This window comes from Hypanus sabinus, chromosome 6, assembly GCF_030144855.1.
Source record: "Hypanus sabinus isolate sHypSab1 chromosome 6, sHypSab1.hap1, whole genome shotgun sequence".
Classification (NCBI taxonomy): domain Eukaryota; kingdom Metazoa; phylum Chordata; class Chondrichthyes; order Myliobatiformes; family Dasyatidae; genus Hypanus; species Hypanus sabinus.
This window is the reverse complement of record NC_082711.1, coordinates 82,991,823-83,009,711: the sequence shown is the minus strand read 5'-3', so window position 1 is coordinate 83,009,711 and position 17,889 is coordinate 82,991,823. Positions and strand designations below refer to the sequence as shown.

The 17,889-nt window shown below is 40.6% G+C and overlaps 1 protein-coding gene across 4 annotated transcripts in view; it reads right to left on the bottom strand.

Annotated features, from left to right (window-relative positions):
• The window catches only part of sema5a (sema domain, seven thrombospondin repeats (type 1 and type 1-like), transmembrane domain (TM) and short cytoplasmic domain, (semaphorin) 5A), a 225,063-nt gene that overhangs the window by 60,296 nt on the left and 146,878 nt on the right, over positions 1–17,889 (bottom strand). For all 4 annotated transcript variants that reach the window (XM_059972528.1, XM_059972527.1, XM_059972530.1 and 1 more), the window contains exons 13-14: positions 16,492–16,699; positions 11,220–11,337 (exon numbers count right to left, since the gene is read on the bottom strand). In XM_059972528.1, coding sequence (XP_059828511.1) covers positions 11,220–11,337; positions 16,492–16,699 — 326 coding nt within the window. The remainder of the gene's footprint in view (positions 1–11,219; positions 11,338–16,491; positions 16,700–17,889) is intronic.

Below are 17,889 nucleotides of genomic sequence, written 5' to 3'. Positions count from 1 at the left end.
GTGGACTGGATTAGAGAGGCAAATGAACAAACATCATTTGGTGTGTCTGTGGGCTAGAATTCCTATCAGTGAGTTTGTGGAGTTTCCTGGAAGGGGAATTCCCTCAGTTATATTCAAACTTCAATTTCCTGTTCTTTGTAAAGAATTTCTGTCTAACAATGGGAACTGGCAGAATATGGAGATTCCACACTTTTCCTCTGGAATATGGAATGTGACTGGGTTTCATGACTCCGACCTGTTGTTTGGATCACCTGCTCTCCCCATGCCTGGACCTGATGCTCCATGTGGTCTCGATTCCAAGAAATAACCAAGCTTAACTGGGTATTTAGGTAGCATGATGAGAATGCAGACACTTCTCTTCTTCACAAATTAAAGCTTAATACTGTTTGCTCCACCACTCCTGCAGCTCCCTCTAAAGTTACTGTTGTTGTTTAATGATCTGCTACCAGAAGTGTTACAGGATTAACTGACTGTCTGCACAGAGCTCCATTACTCATTTATTCATGAGCTCCAGTCTGAGACCAGCCACAGACCTCCAGAGATTCACCTTTAAAGTAACACAATTAGCAACAGTTGTAAGGTCAGCAGTTCTGTTCTGTTCACTCAGTGGAGCTGTAAACAAGATCACTGAAAAAGGAGTGCTCAGAGCCTTTAACACGTCCACTGTCAGGGAACCATAGTGGATGCAGATGAGTATTTTCTTGGTCCCCTTTGGGAATGCAGCAGGGCTGGCAGCTGGAATTGTGTGCAAATCTGTAAGGCAGCCGATTTCCAATTACCTGCAAACAGTTTGATGGATAACTCAGAATGTGGACTAATAATTGAGGTTGTACCGCACTGAGGCCTACATTCTATTGGAGATCGACAAACCAAGCAGAAAATGTGTTTTAGGAATCTCACCAATGCAACACTTTTGCTGATTCCTATTAAACCCAACCATGCACCAGACACAACAGGATCAGAATCAGTTTTATTATCACCATCTTATATTATGTGAAATCTGTTGTTTTACAGCAGTAGTTCAGTGCAAAAATATTAAATTACTGTAAGCTACAAAATAAATAGTGCAAAAAAGGAATAATGAAGTAATTAATATACATGGGTTCATAAACCATTCAGAAAACTGATGACAGATGGGTAGAAGCTGTTCCTGAATCATTGAGTGCAGGCCTTCAGACTCCATTACCTGATTGGGGCAGTGAGAATAAAGCATGTCCCAGATGGTGATGGTCTTCAATGACGGCTGCTGCCTTCTTGAGTCATCACGTCTTGAAGAAATCCTTGATGGTGGGAAGGGTTGTGACCTTGATGGATTTGACTGAGTCTACGGCCTTCTGTAGCTGCTTGTGATTCTATGAATTGGAAATTCCATTCCAGGTTGTGATACAACCCCTCAGAATGCTCTCCATTGTATGTCTTCAGAAATTTGCATGAGTCTTTGTTGACATACTGAAGCTCTTCAAACTCCTAATGAAGTAGAGCTGCTGGTATGCCTTCTTTGTGATTGTGTTATGATAGGCCAGGACAGATTCTCAGAGATGGTGATAACCAGGAACCTAAAATTAGGCAGCCTTTCCATTTCTAACCCCTCAAAGCGGACTGGAGTTCTCCCAACATAATTTTCCTTAAGTCCACAATCAATTCCTTGGTCTCGCTGACACTGAAGTTAATGGAGAAATCAAGCTAATACCAATGTTATCCAGTTACTGGAGACTTACCTGTTCTTGGCATAAAGATTAAAAAGTGCAGTTGAGACAAAGAACTTGATCCAATTACCTCATTCTTCTATTAATACTTTCTGATATTTTAACTAGAAAAATAAAACACTGAAACCTTTCTGTGAATAAATGTGAATACATTGACCAACTGATTTTCAAGAAAGCTGATCGATAAATATCTATTGAGCTATTACCTATAGTCCTGACGAAGGGTCTCGACCTAAAACGTTGACAGCGCTTCTTCTTACAGATGCTGCCTGGCCTGCTGTGTTCCACCAGCACTTTGTGTGTGTTGTTTGAATTTTCAGCATCTGCAGATTTCCTCGTGTTTGCTGAATAACTATTGTTCTTAGGTCATGTACTTCTCTTTTCCCAATGTCAGTTGCTGTCAGGTATCAATTCTATCGAACATGCAGACATCTAGCGACTATGATACTTTTACGCCAGCTTTCACATTCTCATAGAAAGCAAATGAAACATCAGAGATTCTGTTGGAAATCCAGAGCACATACACAAAATGCTGAAGGAACACAGCAGATCAGGCAGTATGTGTATGCTGCTGAGGGAGACAGACATCCTTTTATCTATCCTACAGAGTGAAAAATGAAGGTGAATTTTACATGAGCAGCTACAGTCTCAAACATCATAAACAAAACACACTCATTATTTTAAAGAGTTTCTTTTTAAAACTCACGAGGCCAATCTTTTTGGCATGGTTCCATGTACCCAGAATTGTCAGCTACAACAGTCTTCCTACCCACACACCTTGTCCAGGATGTGGGAAACCTACCATGTATTCGGAGCTCAACAGCGACTGGAATGCAGTGAGGAAGCCTTACCCTTCAATGCCAAAATAGCCACCAAATTCAGAGATGGGGTTGAGACAGCTGCCTCAAATGCTTCTGAAATCAAGATTTTTTTTGTGAACCAAGGACATGAAGGGAAATGGAACAATAGAATTAGGTCATATTAGGTCATCAGTTAATAACTCATCAGGGTGATTGATAAATTAGTGGCCTAAGGTAGAAGGAGATGAGTTATTAACTTCAAACTTTCTGCATAATCACTCAAAGAGTTGACATGCTTGTGCATATAACGAGAGGTACAACTCCTTGTACCGTAGGCCACGAACTTATCAATCACCCCTGCTGTGGATATTCCCTGGATGTCCAAGATCCGTATGCTCCACAACCGCTGGACGAAGTGTGTGCATGTAGGAGGGGACTACGTCAAAAAATAAATGTGCTAGGTTTTCTAAAGCTGGCTCCTTCTACCTTAGACCACGAACTTATCAATCACCCCTCCTATCAATGTGTGCAAAAAGATTAAGCTGAACTAAGCAAGGTTGTCCTCTTTGTAAAAGGCAAATGAAAGAATTGTCCAACTACAAATGTGGCAATGTATAATCCATTCTTTACATTACTCAGCAATAACCACTACACATTTACCCAGGAGCTACCAATGGTAAGGATGTTAAAGGTTCTGGGCAGAAGGCAGGATAATGGGTTGAAAATATTTTTTTAAATCAGCCACGAGTGAATGGTGCAACTGACTCAAATGGGCCAAATTCTGCTCCTATAATCCTGCAGTGTCAATCAGCTTTTGAAGCTATATAATGGATTTTTACATTATATATTATTCAGGGAACATGATTTTCACAGGCTGAACCAGTATTTAATTGTCCTTGAGAAAGTGGTGATGACCTGCCTTCTTGAACCACTGCAGTCCTTCAGGAATAGGAATACCCACAGTGCGTTGGGTAAGTGTTCCAGGAGTTTAATCCAGTGATAGTGAAGGTATGTGTTTCCAAGTTGATGTGTGGCTAGGAGAGCAATTGCCAGGTGATGGTGTTCCCATATTTTTGCTGCCCTTGACAATCTAGCAGGTAGAGATCGTGGGTTTGGAAGGTGCTGTCTAAGGAGTTTTGGTGAGTTGCAGCAGAGAATCCTGTAGATGCATCGGTGGTGGAGAGAGTGAATGGCTGCGCTTAGATAATTGTTATATACACTCTTGATATGACTTTTCTCCCCAACTGGTTTTCAATATTCTTGCAGATAAATAAGGATTCACTGTGATCGTAGTGAATGGTGGAACAAATGCATGAACCTAAGTGAACTATTCATGTGTTTAAACAGATGAACAACTTAACGGCATCACTGAACATTGGAACTTTCAGTAATAGAACTAGTGCTAAAATACTACAACCCTCTCACTAACTTCACTTAAATACTCCATTTTATCCCCTTGATTCAGTCACTTCCCAGCTATATCCGCAACATTTCTTATGCTCTCAATCTCGTCAACAACTTTCAGCACCCTGGCCTTGTTTGCATTATTTTTACTATGGATATCCAATCCCTATACATTTCTATCCCCCATCAAGAAAGCTAACTGCTTCTTTCCAGACAACAGAACTAAATAGTTCCCCGTCACCACCTCTCTCCTCTGTCTGGTGGTACTGGTCCTCACACTCAACAATTTCTCTTTCAGTTCCTCCCACTTTCTCCAAAACCAAGGTGTCGCCATGAGCACCCAGGTGAGCCTTTTCATTGGCTAGGCAGGACAGTCTGTGTTCCAAACCTTTACTGATAATGCTCCCCAACTCTGCTGCTATCTTTTATAAACCTACCGACTCTTACAGCTACCTTGACCACCGTCATTTTAAAAATGTCATTCCCTTTTCTCTGTTCTTCCATCTCCAAATCATCTGTTCCCAGGATGTGTCTTTCCTTTCCAATACATCGGAGATTACCTCCTTCTTCAAAGAATGGGATTTCCCTTCCTCTACCACTGATGCTGCCCTCACCACCATCTTCTGAACATCCACACTCACCCTATCTTCCCACTGTCTGAATGGGGATAGAATTCCTTCTGTCTTTACCTCCCATCAATAAGCCTCTGGATCCAGCACATCCACTATCTTCAACGGGATCCAACCACCAAACACAAGTAATGCCCTGGGAAACTTATGCACATTAGACTGTTTCATTAAAGTAGGCCCTTTTCTTTTTTTTGCTTTTTCTTTACTAACCCTTTAGTCAAATTAAGAATTCTAAAGCTAAATCATTTATTGTACGTGGTGTACTATCTGTTATTTCATGGTACTTATTTGTAACAAGGTAACAAATCCTGCAGCATCCACACGAGCAGGGAGATTTGGGGGGATTGCACTTCAATCTCCCACATTTGGCAGGGCTGGAAGTTGTCCTCCCTAGACTTACACAGCTGACAGAACCAGAGTGTTTCACACACCTTTACCAGTCCTCGACACTCTGCTTTCCACAGGGATTGCTCTTCCATGATTCATTTGTCCATTTGTCCTTCTCCACTGATCTCCCTCCTGGCACTTATTCCTGGAAGCAGCAGAAGTTCTACACCTGCCCTTACACATCCTCCCTCAACACCACTCAGGGCTCCAAACAGACATCCCAGGTGAAGCAATACTTCACTTACAGGTGTGTTGGGGTCATCTACTGTACCCAATGCAGCCTCCACTACATTGGTGAGATCTGACATAGATTTGGGGACCGTTTTGGTGAGAACCTTCACTCTGTCTGTAACAAGCAGATTTCCTAGTGGCCACCTATTTGAATTCCACTGCCCATTCCCATTATAACATGTCAGTCCATGGCTTCCTCTATTGCCACGATGAGCCACTCTCAGACTGGAGGAGAAACACCTCATATTCTGTTTGGGTAGCCTCCAAACTTATGGCAAGAACATCAATTTCTCTAACTTCCAGTAATTTATCCCCCCCTCCCTTTTCCCATTCCCCATTCTGACTCTTTCTTACCCTTTTTCTCCTCACCTGCCTATCATCTCCCACTAGTGCCTCCTGCTCCTTCCCTTTCTCCCATGGGAAGGAGGAGTGGCCCAAATCTTTGACCGTTTATTATTTCCACAGATGCTACCTAACCTGTTGAGTTTCTCCAGCATTTTGTATGCGTTACTCTGGATTTCCAATATCTGCAGAAACTCCTGTGATTACCACCTAAATATTCTTCTTTTGTTAATTGCTGCATGGGGTATTGGATTACCTTTCTGATCTGCTTAATTTATTATGGTCATGCTGCTATGAGATCTCATTCACCTCCTTTCAGCATTCAAACTACATATTTCTTCCCAATTTTCACAAGACATCTCTCTGATAGGCTCAACCTGGTGACCTTCTCAGCAGTGGCACCTGAGTGAAGTGCAGCTGAATAAATTTATGCTGGGTGTGAACAGAGCATTCAACAGTTCATCAGAATATCTCAGATCTATACTCTGCTGACAAGGCTATATAGTTCAGCATTCTGCTAGCATTATTCATCCTTAAGCATGAAATATATTAAGGGGTATTTCCATTTACCTCTTCCCTGGGCATTTCACAACCTTGAATATTTCCTGTAACCTTTTATTGTCCCCCTTCAATCTTCTGTATTATTAGATAGACTGGTATTCATTTAGTGAACATCACAACGCTTCTTTCTTAAAATGTGACCTAAATTAGCAAAATGCCTTCAAGAGGAAATGTTTTTCCAATAGACATCTTGTTGGGTAATGAAGATTATATAATGATTGAATCAGTGAATGGGTTAGTGAAATCTGTATATATATTTTTATCTTGCAAAGTGACAAGTATTCTCAAATTAATCATACTTGGTCTCAAATTTTTTAATGTGTGTTTTAGAAGCACATATCAATAGCAGAGTTACTGAAAAATCACATGACAGTGGCTGTGATGCATTATCCTTGGAATTCTCAATTCCTTCAACTGACAACCAACCAACCTCCACCAATATCTAGCTGAGTGGGACTAAAGTTCCGTAGTTCGATTCTAACCTAGAAAATAATGGCGAACAAAATTACTTTGCCATTACTGTGAAGTTCACCCTGAATTTCTCCTTCAATTCATCCTTGCTCTCTCCATTCCTTTATCCACCCACAGTCCTGGCGATATCATTTAAGGATTCGCGACTGGGCTCCAGCTCTGATTTCTAAGCCAGTCTGATGTACCAGCTGCTGAAACCCTATTCCATACTTTTTATTACTCTTCCATTACTCTCCTGATGGACTTGGAAGTTGGAGTGCTGCTCACTCTTCATGAACTGCTGCCTATAACCAACATTGTACAGGTTTTACTCCCTTCACGGAACGAAAATCTCAAAATTACAAGTTTTGTTACCCCTCTATCTTATTTTTATTGGTTATCTTTTATCATGTCAAATTATGCTTTTCTGTGGATCTTCACATTTTCTTCAACATTCATTCAATATTGTTTATTGTCATTTCTCATACACAAGTGTAAAGGGAAATGAAATAATTGTTACTTCAGATCCAGTGCAGCACAAAAAATACACAGGATAAAGAACAGAATAAAAATAAAATACATCAGATGGCTTATACATATAGATTGTTTGTGTGTCCATAAAGTGACCCTAGGATGTACTTAAGATGACAGACAGAAAATAATAAAGTAGAGGTGGAGTTCGAGGGAGGAGTTGTTGATCAGCCTCACTGCTTGAGGGAAGTATTTTTGAGTCTGCTGGTCTTGGCATGGATTTTACGTAGCCTCCTCCCTGATGGGAGTAAGACAGGGAATGAGTCCATCAGCAGGGTGAGTGGGATCATTCATGATGTTACAGGTCCTTTACTAGTACCTTTCTGTATACATGTCCTTGATGGCGGGCAGGCTGGTGCTGGAGATGCACTGGGCAGCTATGACTACCTGTTGTAGAGCATCCCTGTCAGCCACAGTGCTGTTTCCGTACCAAACAGTGACACAGCTTGTTAAGATGCTCTCAACTGCGCATCTGTATAATGACGTGAATACAAAAGTGCCAAGTCCAGCTCTCTTCAGCTTCCTCAGAAAGTAGGGGCATTAATGAGCTTTCTTGATAGTGTAGGGTATGTTCTAGGACTGTAAGAGTTTGTGTGTGATGCTGCTGTGCCACTGATCGTGAGTGGTGAGTTCTCCTGTAGTCAATGACCAGATCTCCCTTATCTTGTTGACATTAAAGAAGGTGTTTTTTGCCTGACACCAGGCCTCAAGTTCTCTCATCTCCTCTCTGTAAGCCGACTCATCATTGTCTCTGATGAGTGCAACCACTGTCATGCCATCAGCGAACTCGACAATGTGATCACTCGGGTGTTTGGCCGTGCAGTCATGAATGAGCAGAGTGAACAGTAGTGGGCTCAGCACACAGCCCTGGGGCCACCCACGTTGTATCCTTGTTTTCTAGCTGTGCCAGGGCCAGGTGTAGGATGGATGCTATGGAATCTGTCATAGAGTGGTTCTGTAGGTAAGCGTAATGTGGTATGAACAGAGTTTATGATATGTGCCATACAAAGTCCAACTTACTCTAATCATTGACCATACTGGCTACAGGGTATTCTCATCTTCTTTCCAAAACTGCACAGCTAGTCCACAACTTCTACATAGGGTAACATTTAAATAATGCTCAGTTTACAAACTGTGCATTTTATACCAGATAAAGGAGAAAGACGCAGGAATTAAGCACCACTTGTAGATTATATGGGAGCTGATCCAATCTGTTTCCTGAGTAATCCAAATTAGTGCCATTCAGTCATTATCCAGTAACTGAGAATCACAGTTAGTGCTACATTGCTTGTCCTGGTCATTCCTTACAAGGAGAGTCGTCTGGTACCTCTAGTATCCATCCGTTCTTTCTCCTTCTCAGCCCATTCTATCATACAAAAGAGAACAGAATCTCCAGAGCCTGAAAAAAACTAATAGCTCAGCTTTATGAAACATAGAAAACCTATAGCACAATACAGATCCTTCAGCCCACAAAGCTGTGCCAAACATGTCCTTACATTAGATATTACCTAGGGTTACCCATAGCCCTCTATTTTTCTGAGCATATACCTCTCCAGGAGTCCCTTGAAAGACCCTATCGTATCCACCTCCACCACCATCACCAGTAGCCCATTTCATGCACTCACCACTCTCTGAGTAAAAAAAACTTATCCCTGACATCTCCTCTGTATCTATGTCCAAGCAACTCTGCCCTCTCGTGTTAGCCATTTCAGCCCTGGGAAAAAGCCTCTGACTATCCATATGATCAATGTCTCTCATTATCTTATACATCATCTTTATGAGGTTAGTTTTAAATTGCTGCAAGTCTGGTTAACTGTAATACAGTAAATATAGTATCCAACAGGCATGATCATTTTGAAAATTTACTCTCCGTCTCCTCAGGATGTCTGTACAAGGAGATGTCCATGATGAAGCAAGGATGGCCTGAAATAGAAAAGCTACAAACACCAATTGCTTCTAACTGGGTGCATAAATTCCATGTCTGCCACTGTAATACATGCCTCCACTCAGGGAGACTTCATGCTTGAAGAAAAACTTTATAGCATTGCCTTCATAACAGTCCATCCTAAATATTCAATGTCTATCATCAAACTAAGCATTATTTTACTAAAACAAAATTCAAAGTTTAAAGACATTCACCAAGACAGTCTTGTTCAGAATCTCACCCTTCTTATTCTGCCTAGAATAGTGTTCAGTGTTTGACATAAACAGAATCATTTTCTGCAACAGCGTGTTTCATTGCTGAGTTGATCTACTGAAAGTTGATAACCAAGTTTTATTAAATGACAATGAATTAGGAAGGCTTAAATTAGTTCCTGAAATCATTTTGATCTAGTTCTGATGAAATGTTATCTGCTTCTCTCTCTGCAAATGCTGCCTGATGTAATCCAATTCCTTAACTCCGAAACAAATTTTCTCATAATTAGCTATATAGCAAGACCCATCAGAGAGTGGGGGTTGGAGGAAGAGGGTTTATGTAGTGCTAGATATGCCAAGGCACAATGCTGAAAGGACACCTTTCAGAAGTGGACACAAAATTATGTAGGAAATTAATTTGCAAATTTGGAAGATATTCTTCTTTGCTTCTGAATACTTTGTAATAACTCTGCAGGCCACAGGACTTAGAAACAGTTGTAAGAGGCATAAGGCAAAGCTGTTAACATTTCTGCCAGTGTATATTTCCTGGATGTCATTTGTAATAAAGTAAAAACATTCAACTTCTTTAACATCAGTAGAGGGCACAAAACAGCTGGAGGAGTAATGATCTTTTTGCCATAATCCCAATTTTCCTTTTACTTCTAATAACTTAGTTTGATCATTCAATAAAGTACCAACCTTTCTGCCTACATGAAAGCCCATGCATGGATTTCCTCCCTAATCACTATCTACGTCCCATTTAAGGAGTGACCCATGAGGTTTGGATCAAGTCCCATATGATCTATAAGTGGTGCTTAATCTCCCTGCCCCTTAGAACTACAAGGAATTATAATTTTAAATGTGTTATCTTTATTTCCAGAATCAGAAAGGGGACATCACAAAATACCTAATCCTTTTCCAATGATAGCTTTTCAGCAATTTTATCACACAAACAAAACTTATGGCAGCAATTGCATTTTGAAAGAATTGATAACCATCACTTACTAGAGATAATCAATACCATGAAATCAAAAAAGTACCATTGCACAAATCTTTAACCAAAGCCAGCTATCTCCCATTTCAAATATTGATTGTAATACAATGATGTTGATGAAAGGGCATGCCAATTTATTTTGCTCAGATGTTACATTCAGTAACTTAGAACCAAATGATTATTAAATAGGCAGACCATTCTGTGATAGCGGCAATAAATATCAGGCAAAAGCCATCAAGAATTTTTCTTCTTTCTCCCCCCTCATGGAATGTTGAACCCCCACCCCCATACTCACCCTGCTTTCAAATCTCAGTGGAGATGCGAAGGCCAAGAAGCCAACTGATTTTCCGATTTTAAGGTACAACCACCACCCTAGTCAGTGGAATGTAACTTATGTAACTCCTGGGTGAGAAACAGCAAATTGACTGAGTTTAGTTTGAAGGTGGTTGACCTAATGGTGGGCATCCTGCTCTTCTGTTTCAATTAATCCCCGTATTTTGGCCTCCCGAAAAGATCATGAAGACAATCGTTAGGGTGTGCCAGCCCCTCTGGAACTATAGCAGCAGCTTTCATTCATCCTCTCAACCAGAAACTCCTTTTACGTGGCAGAACTGTGCTGAAGACGGTCTTGCAGCTCCGACCAATCTCAGAAGTGAGGCTGTGGTAATGGACAGAAAACATTCCACCAGAGGGAATTCACACTACACAGCCCAAATTCAACTGTAAAGAAGATGGCAATGATGGCTGAGCTATAAATCTCTTATGCCTAAAAGCCTGTAACTGAAAATTAGTTTTTTTTAAGCATACATGACAGAATGGGAGCTTGATCAAATGTGGCACAGAATTATGCTCACGCAATGCTAAAGACAGGGAAAATTGTAAATATGAATTCAACAGATATAGACCTGAAGATTGGCGGAGGGGGGAAGGTAATACAGTTAGTTTTTGTTTTGACCATTTCAACTTCTTATTCTATTTCAAATACCCTAAACTTTGCAAGTTATAAGGGAATTTGTCAGTCAATGTCATTTACTATCTTCATACTCACTGGACACAAGCTGATGTTTTGCTCCCACTGAGTCATACTCATGCTCTCTTCCAATGTTGTACATTTCTTCAGGACCAAGTCCCAGCCACAATAAGGATCTCGAGCTCCCACACATGAACTGTAGGATAAAGGTAACATATTTTAAATGTTTGGCTTTAACCTGCTCATAAAATTGCAAAGCACATTATGAAAAACGTCAATGCAACGTGCAACTTCAAGATGTATGCACGTGCGCATATTTGGGCCAGCCAGACTTGTGTCTTTTGTTTTCTGTCTCAAAGTTGAAAGGTCAGCAATTTGAGACAAAAGCAGTCCTTGTGAATCTGTAGTACAGCTTAATCTATTTTCACAGCTATCAACACACTTGAAAAGCCTATAAATGGGATTAATGACCAGCAAGAGGAACACAGACTACAAATATTTACTTGTGGCTCTGTGTCCCTTTTATTGGTGGCTGTGTATGTGATTAAACAACTTGATGCTGGGTATCTATGAAGACTGTCCGAACAATTACAGCAGGATCATGGCCTGTGAGAACTCTACCACAGAACATTTATCAGTTGGAGACTTTGCTCCATAATGGATAAGGTTCAAAGACAAAAACTGGAAGATCAGGTGGGGAGGGTATACACAATTCTTTTTCAACCCTCCTAAACCACAGGCTGGAAATTTAAGACTGACTGAATCAGAGTTATACAGCACCAAAAACTCTTGGCCTCTCACGTCCAAGCAGACCTTTTTTTTTGCCCATCTACACTAATCAGATTTGCCCATATTAGGCCTGTATCCTGCAATGCCTTGTCTACTGAATTCCTTGCCTAAATGTGATCATATCAGATTGCACCACCTCCTCTGACAGTGAGTACAAATATTAGGCTCTCTCTATATACAAAACATCCTCCCCCCCTCAGACCCCAGCCCAGGGTATCTGCACAAATCGTCCTCTGTTTATTCATTTCCATAGCTGCTGCTCCAGCAGTTTGTTTGTGTAAATTTGAAGGTCAGCATTTTTTTAAAACAATATGACGAGCCACCATAGTTCTAAGAACACAATAGGAGAGCCCTCAAACCGCATAAATAAAGCAGTAGCCTCCCATCAAGGTGACCAGGGGCTAGCTTTGACACACCCAGCCACAAAGCTTAAAAGTGTCCAGTTTAACATGTCAGTCCCTTCTTGCCTTCCCCAAGCTGGAATGGCTCCCCTTTTGTTTATCAGTAACCAATGAAACAGAATTCCCAATTACTGAACATTCTCCCAAACTAATCAAGCCAAAAAAGGAATGGTTTCCCTAGACCATTTAGTCAGATTGGATTTCTTTCATTGCATGAATGGTTTGATGTCCTGCCCCTTCCGAATTTCATCTAAGGTCAGCTAAAGGAATCCTTAAATTTCCTCAGCATTTGACACCACTTGCGCTGACATTTATGTCAATGTGGTATAAATAATTAATAGATAAATAATTATTATAGCATTATCACAGTATCATTTATGTAACCACCTGAAATCAGCTATCATTATTAACTTTATAAACATAATGAACTCACCATTTACTGACACATAACCAGAACAACATCTTATAAGCTTAAATAAAATCCTGCACTAAGAAAGTAGAGAATACATTGGAATAAAAGAGACTAGGGTCCATTGAAGTTATAATAAAGAAAATGCAAAGATCATCTACAGACAATTACAATATGCCTAGTTTCTATAATGTAAAAAATACAAAAGTCAGCAAATAGCTCACTGTCCTGATTGTTTTTGTATTCCTAAACATGTAAAGCACTTCCATTATAATTTCAACCATGAAAAGTTTATTTTTCATAATTCTCCTAGTTAATCCATGGCCTAATATTTCTGCTGATTAACATCACCAAAGCAGCCTAGACATAACTTTTGTGATCTCTGCTTTGAAAACTAATCCAAATGAGGCTTAATGCCGACGAAGAGACAAAATGTGAACCGCAATAAAAAACCTCCAAAGCTGCTTTGATGAGAAGCTGGCTTGATGGACGATAGGAGATGAAAAGCCCATGACTGTCAATACATCATTAAGTACCTCTGTATGCTGGCTCAGCCAGAGTGTACTGTTGAGTGGTTTCTGCCTTCAGCTTCTAAATAGACAAGAAAATTGAAAAGGGAGTAACTGGAATCATCAACCCATGGTTTTAGTGCTCACCACTCAATGCCCACAATCCCCAGAGTAAACTGAAGTGAACTGTGGCTGTCAGCACTATGCACTCCAGACAATGAAAGCAAATAAAATAAACTCTCCTATTATCAGAACCCTAGTCTCTTCAATATTCCTTTGTGTACTCACCACAATTGTTCTACTTACACTACACAACAAATTGCAAGATGCCAGCACTGACTATGATTAATGTAATATCTACAAAAACCTGCATTCTCCTGATAGCGTTGGCTAGAATAGTATAGCTTTTCTGTCAGCGACTTATCTTTCCATCACTGATTCAGCAGCATACAAAAGCTTCTGGACTTCTTTTGCCTCTTGATGAATACTTTTCAGGGAAACTAGTGATGTGAAATATATAGTTGGGGGTCAGTCCAGTTCTATCCAAACCAAGTGTTATCGCCAGTTATCCAGGCATGGTATCTGGGCTGGAGACCAAAGGCATTAATTTTTGTGCTAGGGTGTGTTATTTTTTGTTCGACAGTATCGCGGCCACTACACAGATTCAGCATTCCTGCTCACAGATGATGAATACTGGTAGGAAGTATTGTCAAGAGGTTCAGCAGGGTTGGGTTAGGTTCAACTGGATGAACTGGAATGAAGGGACAAAAGAGTCTGGAAACAAAGTAGAGGATATAGGTGAGATTTAGATTCGGAGTTAAAGATCAGGACTTAACTCTCCCTCTCCTCACTCTTTCCCATAATGAAGTTTCAGAATGCCAGTGTCTCCCCTACAGTCTGTGATGCTTTTAATCTCCAAAATTCATACCACTTCTTTCTATATCTGTTTCCACCCATCACCTACAAAGCCTCCATCTCTAAACTAATCCCTCCTCTTCACCAACTTTCCCATCTACTCAGCCAGATTTCATCCACCCATTATTCCTACCATATCTAAATTCACTCAACTACCTTCAAACTGTCTATAACTTCCCTTTCCACTTTCCTGGCTCCATCTGCTTATCACTATTCCACTTCAACAGATGCCATCTATCACCTCCCAGATTCTCTTCACCCCTTTCAACTTGCCATCTTCTTCTGCACTCTTAGTCCAAAGTATCGACCATATCTTTGCCTCCACAGGTTTCAACTACTTTTCTTTTAGCTTCTCCCACTCTGGCCAAATGCAAGGTGTAGCCATGGGCACCCATGCAGGCCCCAGTTATGCCTGCCTTTTCATCAGCTACATGGAACCGTCTGTGTTTCAAGCCTACACTGGTAGTGCAGTCCAGCTTTATCTACACTACATCAACAATTGCATTAGTGCTGCTTCCTGCACCTAGGCTGAGCTCATTAACTCCATCAACTTTCCTTCCAGCTTCCACCCCGCTCTCAAATTATCTCAGACACTTCTCCCTCCTTTCTCAATCTTTCCATTTCCATCTCTGGAGACAGACTGTCTACTGATATCTTTTATAAGTCTACTGACTCTCACAGCTATCTTGACTATACCTCTTCCCACCAAGTTACTTGTAAAAATGCTATTCCCATTTCACCGTAGCTCTGTCTCCACCACATCTGTTCTTAGGATGAGACTTTCTATTCTAATCATCTGCGATATCTCCCTTCTTCAAAGAATTGGTTTCCCTTCCTCTACCATCACTGTCACCCTCACCCACATCTCCTCTATTTTCTGGACATCTGCCCTCACCCCATCTTGTCATCAACATAACAAGAACAGAGTTCCCCTTGTCCTTACCTACCACCTTACAAGCCTCTGTATCCAGCATATCACCTCTAACTTCCACCACCTTCAACAGGATCCTACTACTAAATACATCTTTCCCTTCCCCCAGTCTCTACAGGTATCACTTTCTATGTGCCTCCCTTGTCCACTCCCATGATCTCCCTTCTCATACTTGTCCCTGCAAACGGGTCAAGTGCCATACCTGGCTCTACACCTCTTCCCTCACTAGCATTCTGGACCTCAAACAGTTCTTCCAGGTGAGGTGACATTCAACTGCAAGTCTTTCAGGGCCATCTGCTATTTACATTGCTCCCAGCATGGCCTCCTGTACATCAGGGAGATCTAACATAAATTGGAAACCACTTTGCCTGCCACAGAAAGTTTAATTTCCCAGTGGCCACCCATTTAATTCTACTTCCCATTCCACTATGTCACTCCATAGCCTCCTCTACGGTGACGATGACACCACCCTCAGGTTGTTGGAGCAACACCTCATATTCCACCTGGATAGTCTCCAGTCTGATGGCATTAACATCGATTTTTCTAACTTCTGATGATGTCTCCTTCCCCCTTTTCCATTCCCCATTCTAGCTCCCAACTTACTTGTGCTATTCCCTCACCAGCCAATCTCCTCCCTGTACTGCCCTTCCTCCTTCCTTTCTCCTTTGGTCAACTGTCCTCTCCCATCAGATCTCCTTCAGACCTTTGCCTCTTCCACCTATCACCTCCTGGCTTCTCACTTCATTCCTCCTTCCCCCCCCCCCACCCCCTTCACCTGCTTTCACCTGTCACCTTCCAGCTTGTACTCCTTCCCCTCCCCCACCTGCTCATTCTGGTTTCTTGTCCCTTCCTTTCCAGTCCTGATGAAGGATCTTAGCCCAAAACGTTAACTGTTTATTCCTCTCCATAGATGCTGCTTGACTTGCTGGGTCCTCCAGCATTTAATGTGCATGTGCTGCCACAAATGCTGCCTGAGCCATTGAATCCCTGCACCAGTTACATTTTTGCTTCAGATTGCAGCATCTGCAGCCTTTTATGACAACACATCTCTTAACATGCTTCTTTGACTTGTGCTCTTTTAAGTTCTTATATACAGCATTTATGGCTTCCTACTCTTTAGAAGCTCTGTTCTTTCTCCGATATAATTAAACTGTATTTGAAAATTCCTCAACGGCATAACCAGAAAGGAAACTGTTCAGTCTATACAGATAAAAACTGCAAAGTTGACATTTCAGAAGTTAGTATACATGAAAAGGATAAGCTAATAGTGGTTCTCCTGTCCTTCTAAATGCCATTTGAGGCTTTTCAAACATGAAAGTAAAATGCAACCTTTTGAGAACGTAGCTCAAATATTCTTCACACATTCTAAAATGTTACAATTGTTCAAAGATGTTACCTTTGGCTCCTGTAAAAGGTACAACGTTTGAGGGGTAATCTTATCACGTGTCCCTGAAGACCAACAAACAGAACACTTTGACTGTGTAGGATCTGGAGGTTCTTTATGGGTTCTCGTTGATCAGCTGGAAAAAGTTCTATTTCTTCCAACAAGCAGCCGCTCCCACTTTGATTCACAGGGACAAGAACTTTCTTAATGGTCCCATAGTCTGTTAGGCAAATGCAAAAGAGATTCTGATCAAAAGAATTGGTGGAATAATGGCCAATAACACACACTATCCACTTATTTTTTGTTTCCCAAAATGAATACATAATACTAAATATTATGTATTAATTTATATTAAGTATAATATATAATGTGTTCATTTTGAGAGGCAAAAATTATTAATCAAAAATTGAGAATGAACCAGCAAAATACACATCAAGATATTACAAAAACTAAATTTAATAATATTTTTCTCATTGGCAAGTAGTTACAACACTAAGGTCAGGATAAGTTTTGAGCTCCAGACCATGGGAAGCATATAAGGGTAGTGAAGTTACTGTCTAAACTCAGCAGGATACCAATGCAAACACAGACATCTTAAAAACTGGAGCTTTGTTCATTAGAAGAATTCAGATTACAGAACAAGGCAGAGCCACTTAAAATTATTACAGGATGTGTCAATAGATAGAAGGATCCCAGTTGAAAAGATCAAGAGAAGGGAACTATGCATCAGCAGTTAAAATAAGAGGAAGACTTAGCAACAGATTCAGAGGCTAGAACAGCATAGGTTTAGTTGTTGAAGCAGAAATATTATTAATGTTTAAGATTAAGTAAGTGATTTGCAAGTAAATATGATATAGAACATTCTGCTTATGTGCAGAGTAAACAAAATAGACAAAATAAACCAAATCGAGTGCATCGAGTATTAACTTTTATGTATTTGCTTTCCTCTGTTGGCAGTAATAGCAGGAGGTAAGTCTTATGCTTTTTGCTTTGACCCTGTCAAAAACTAATCCAGTATAAGAGGTAAAATCATTGGTCTGGATCAATAGCAATTGCACATTCAAAGAAGCAGATAACAGAAACCTTGCTAGACATGTTTAATAATTCAATAGAGCAAAATATAGTCAGCCAGATACATAGCATTACGGCTTTATTTAAGAAGGGAGATAAAACATGGCTTTCGAAAGACCGGACAACTTAATACTGGTAGTCAAAAAAAAACCCTACAAAAAAAAAAGATTTGCATTTATATAGCACCCCTCACGGTCCTTTTAAGGATGTTGCAGCACTTTGGCGCTGTGATGTACTCTGCATGTGTTGTCACTGTTGTAATTTGTGCAAAGTTGTTGACTGAAGGATAAATATAAATAGCAAGAGTATCTCCCTGTTCCTCAAAAAGAATGCATTACA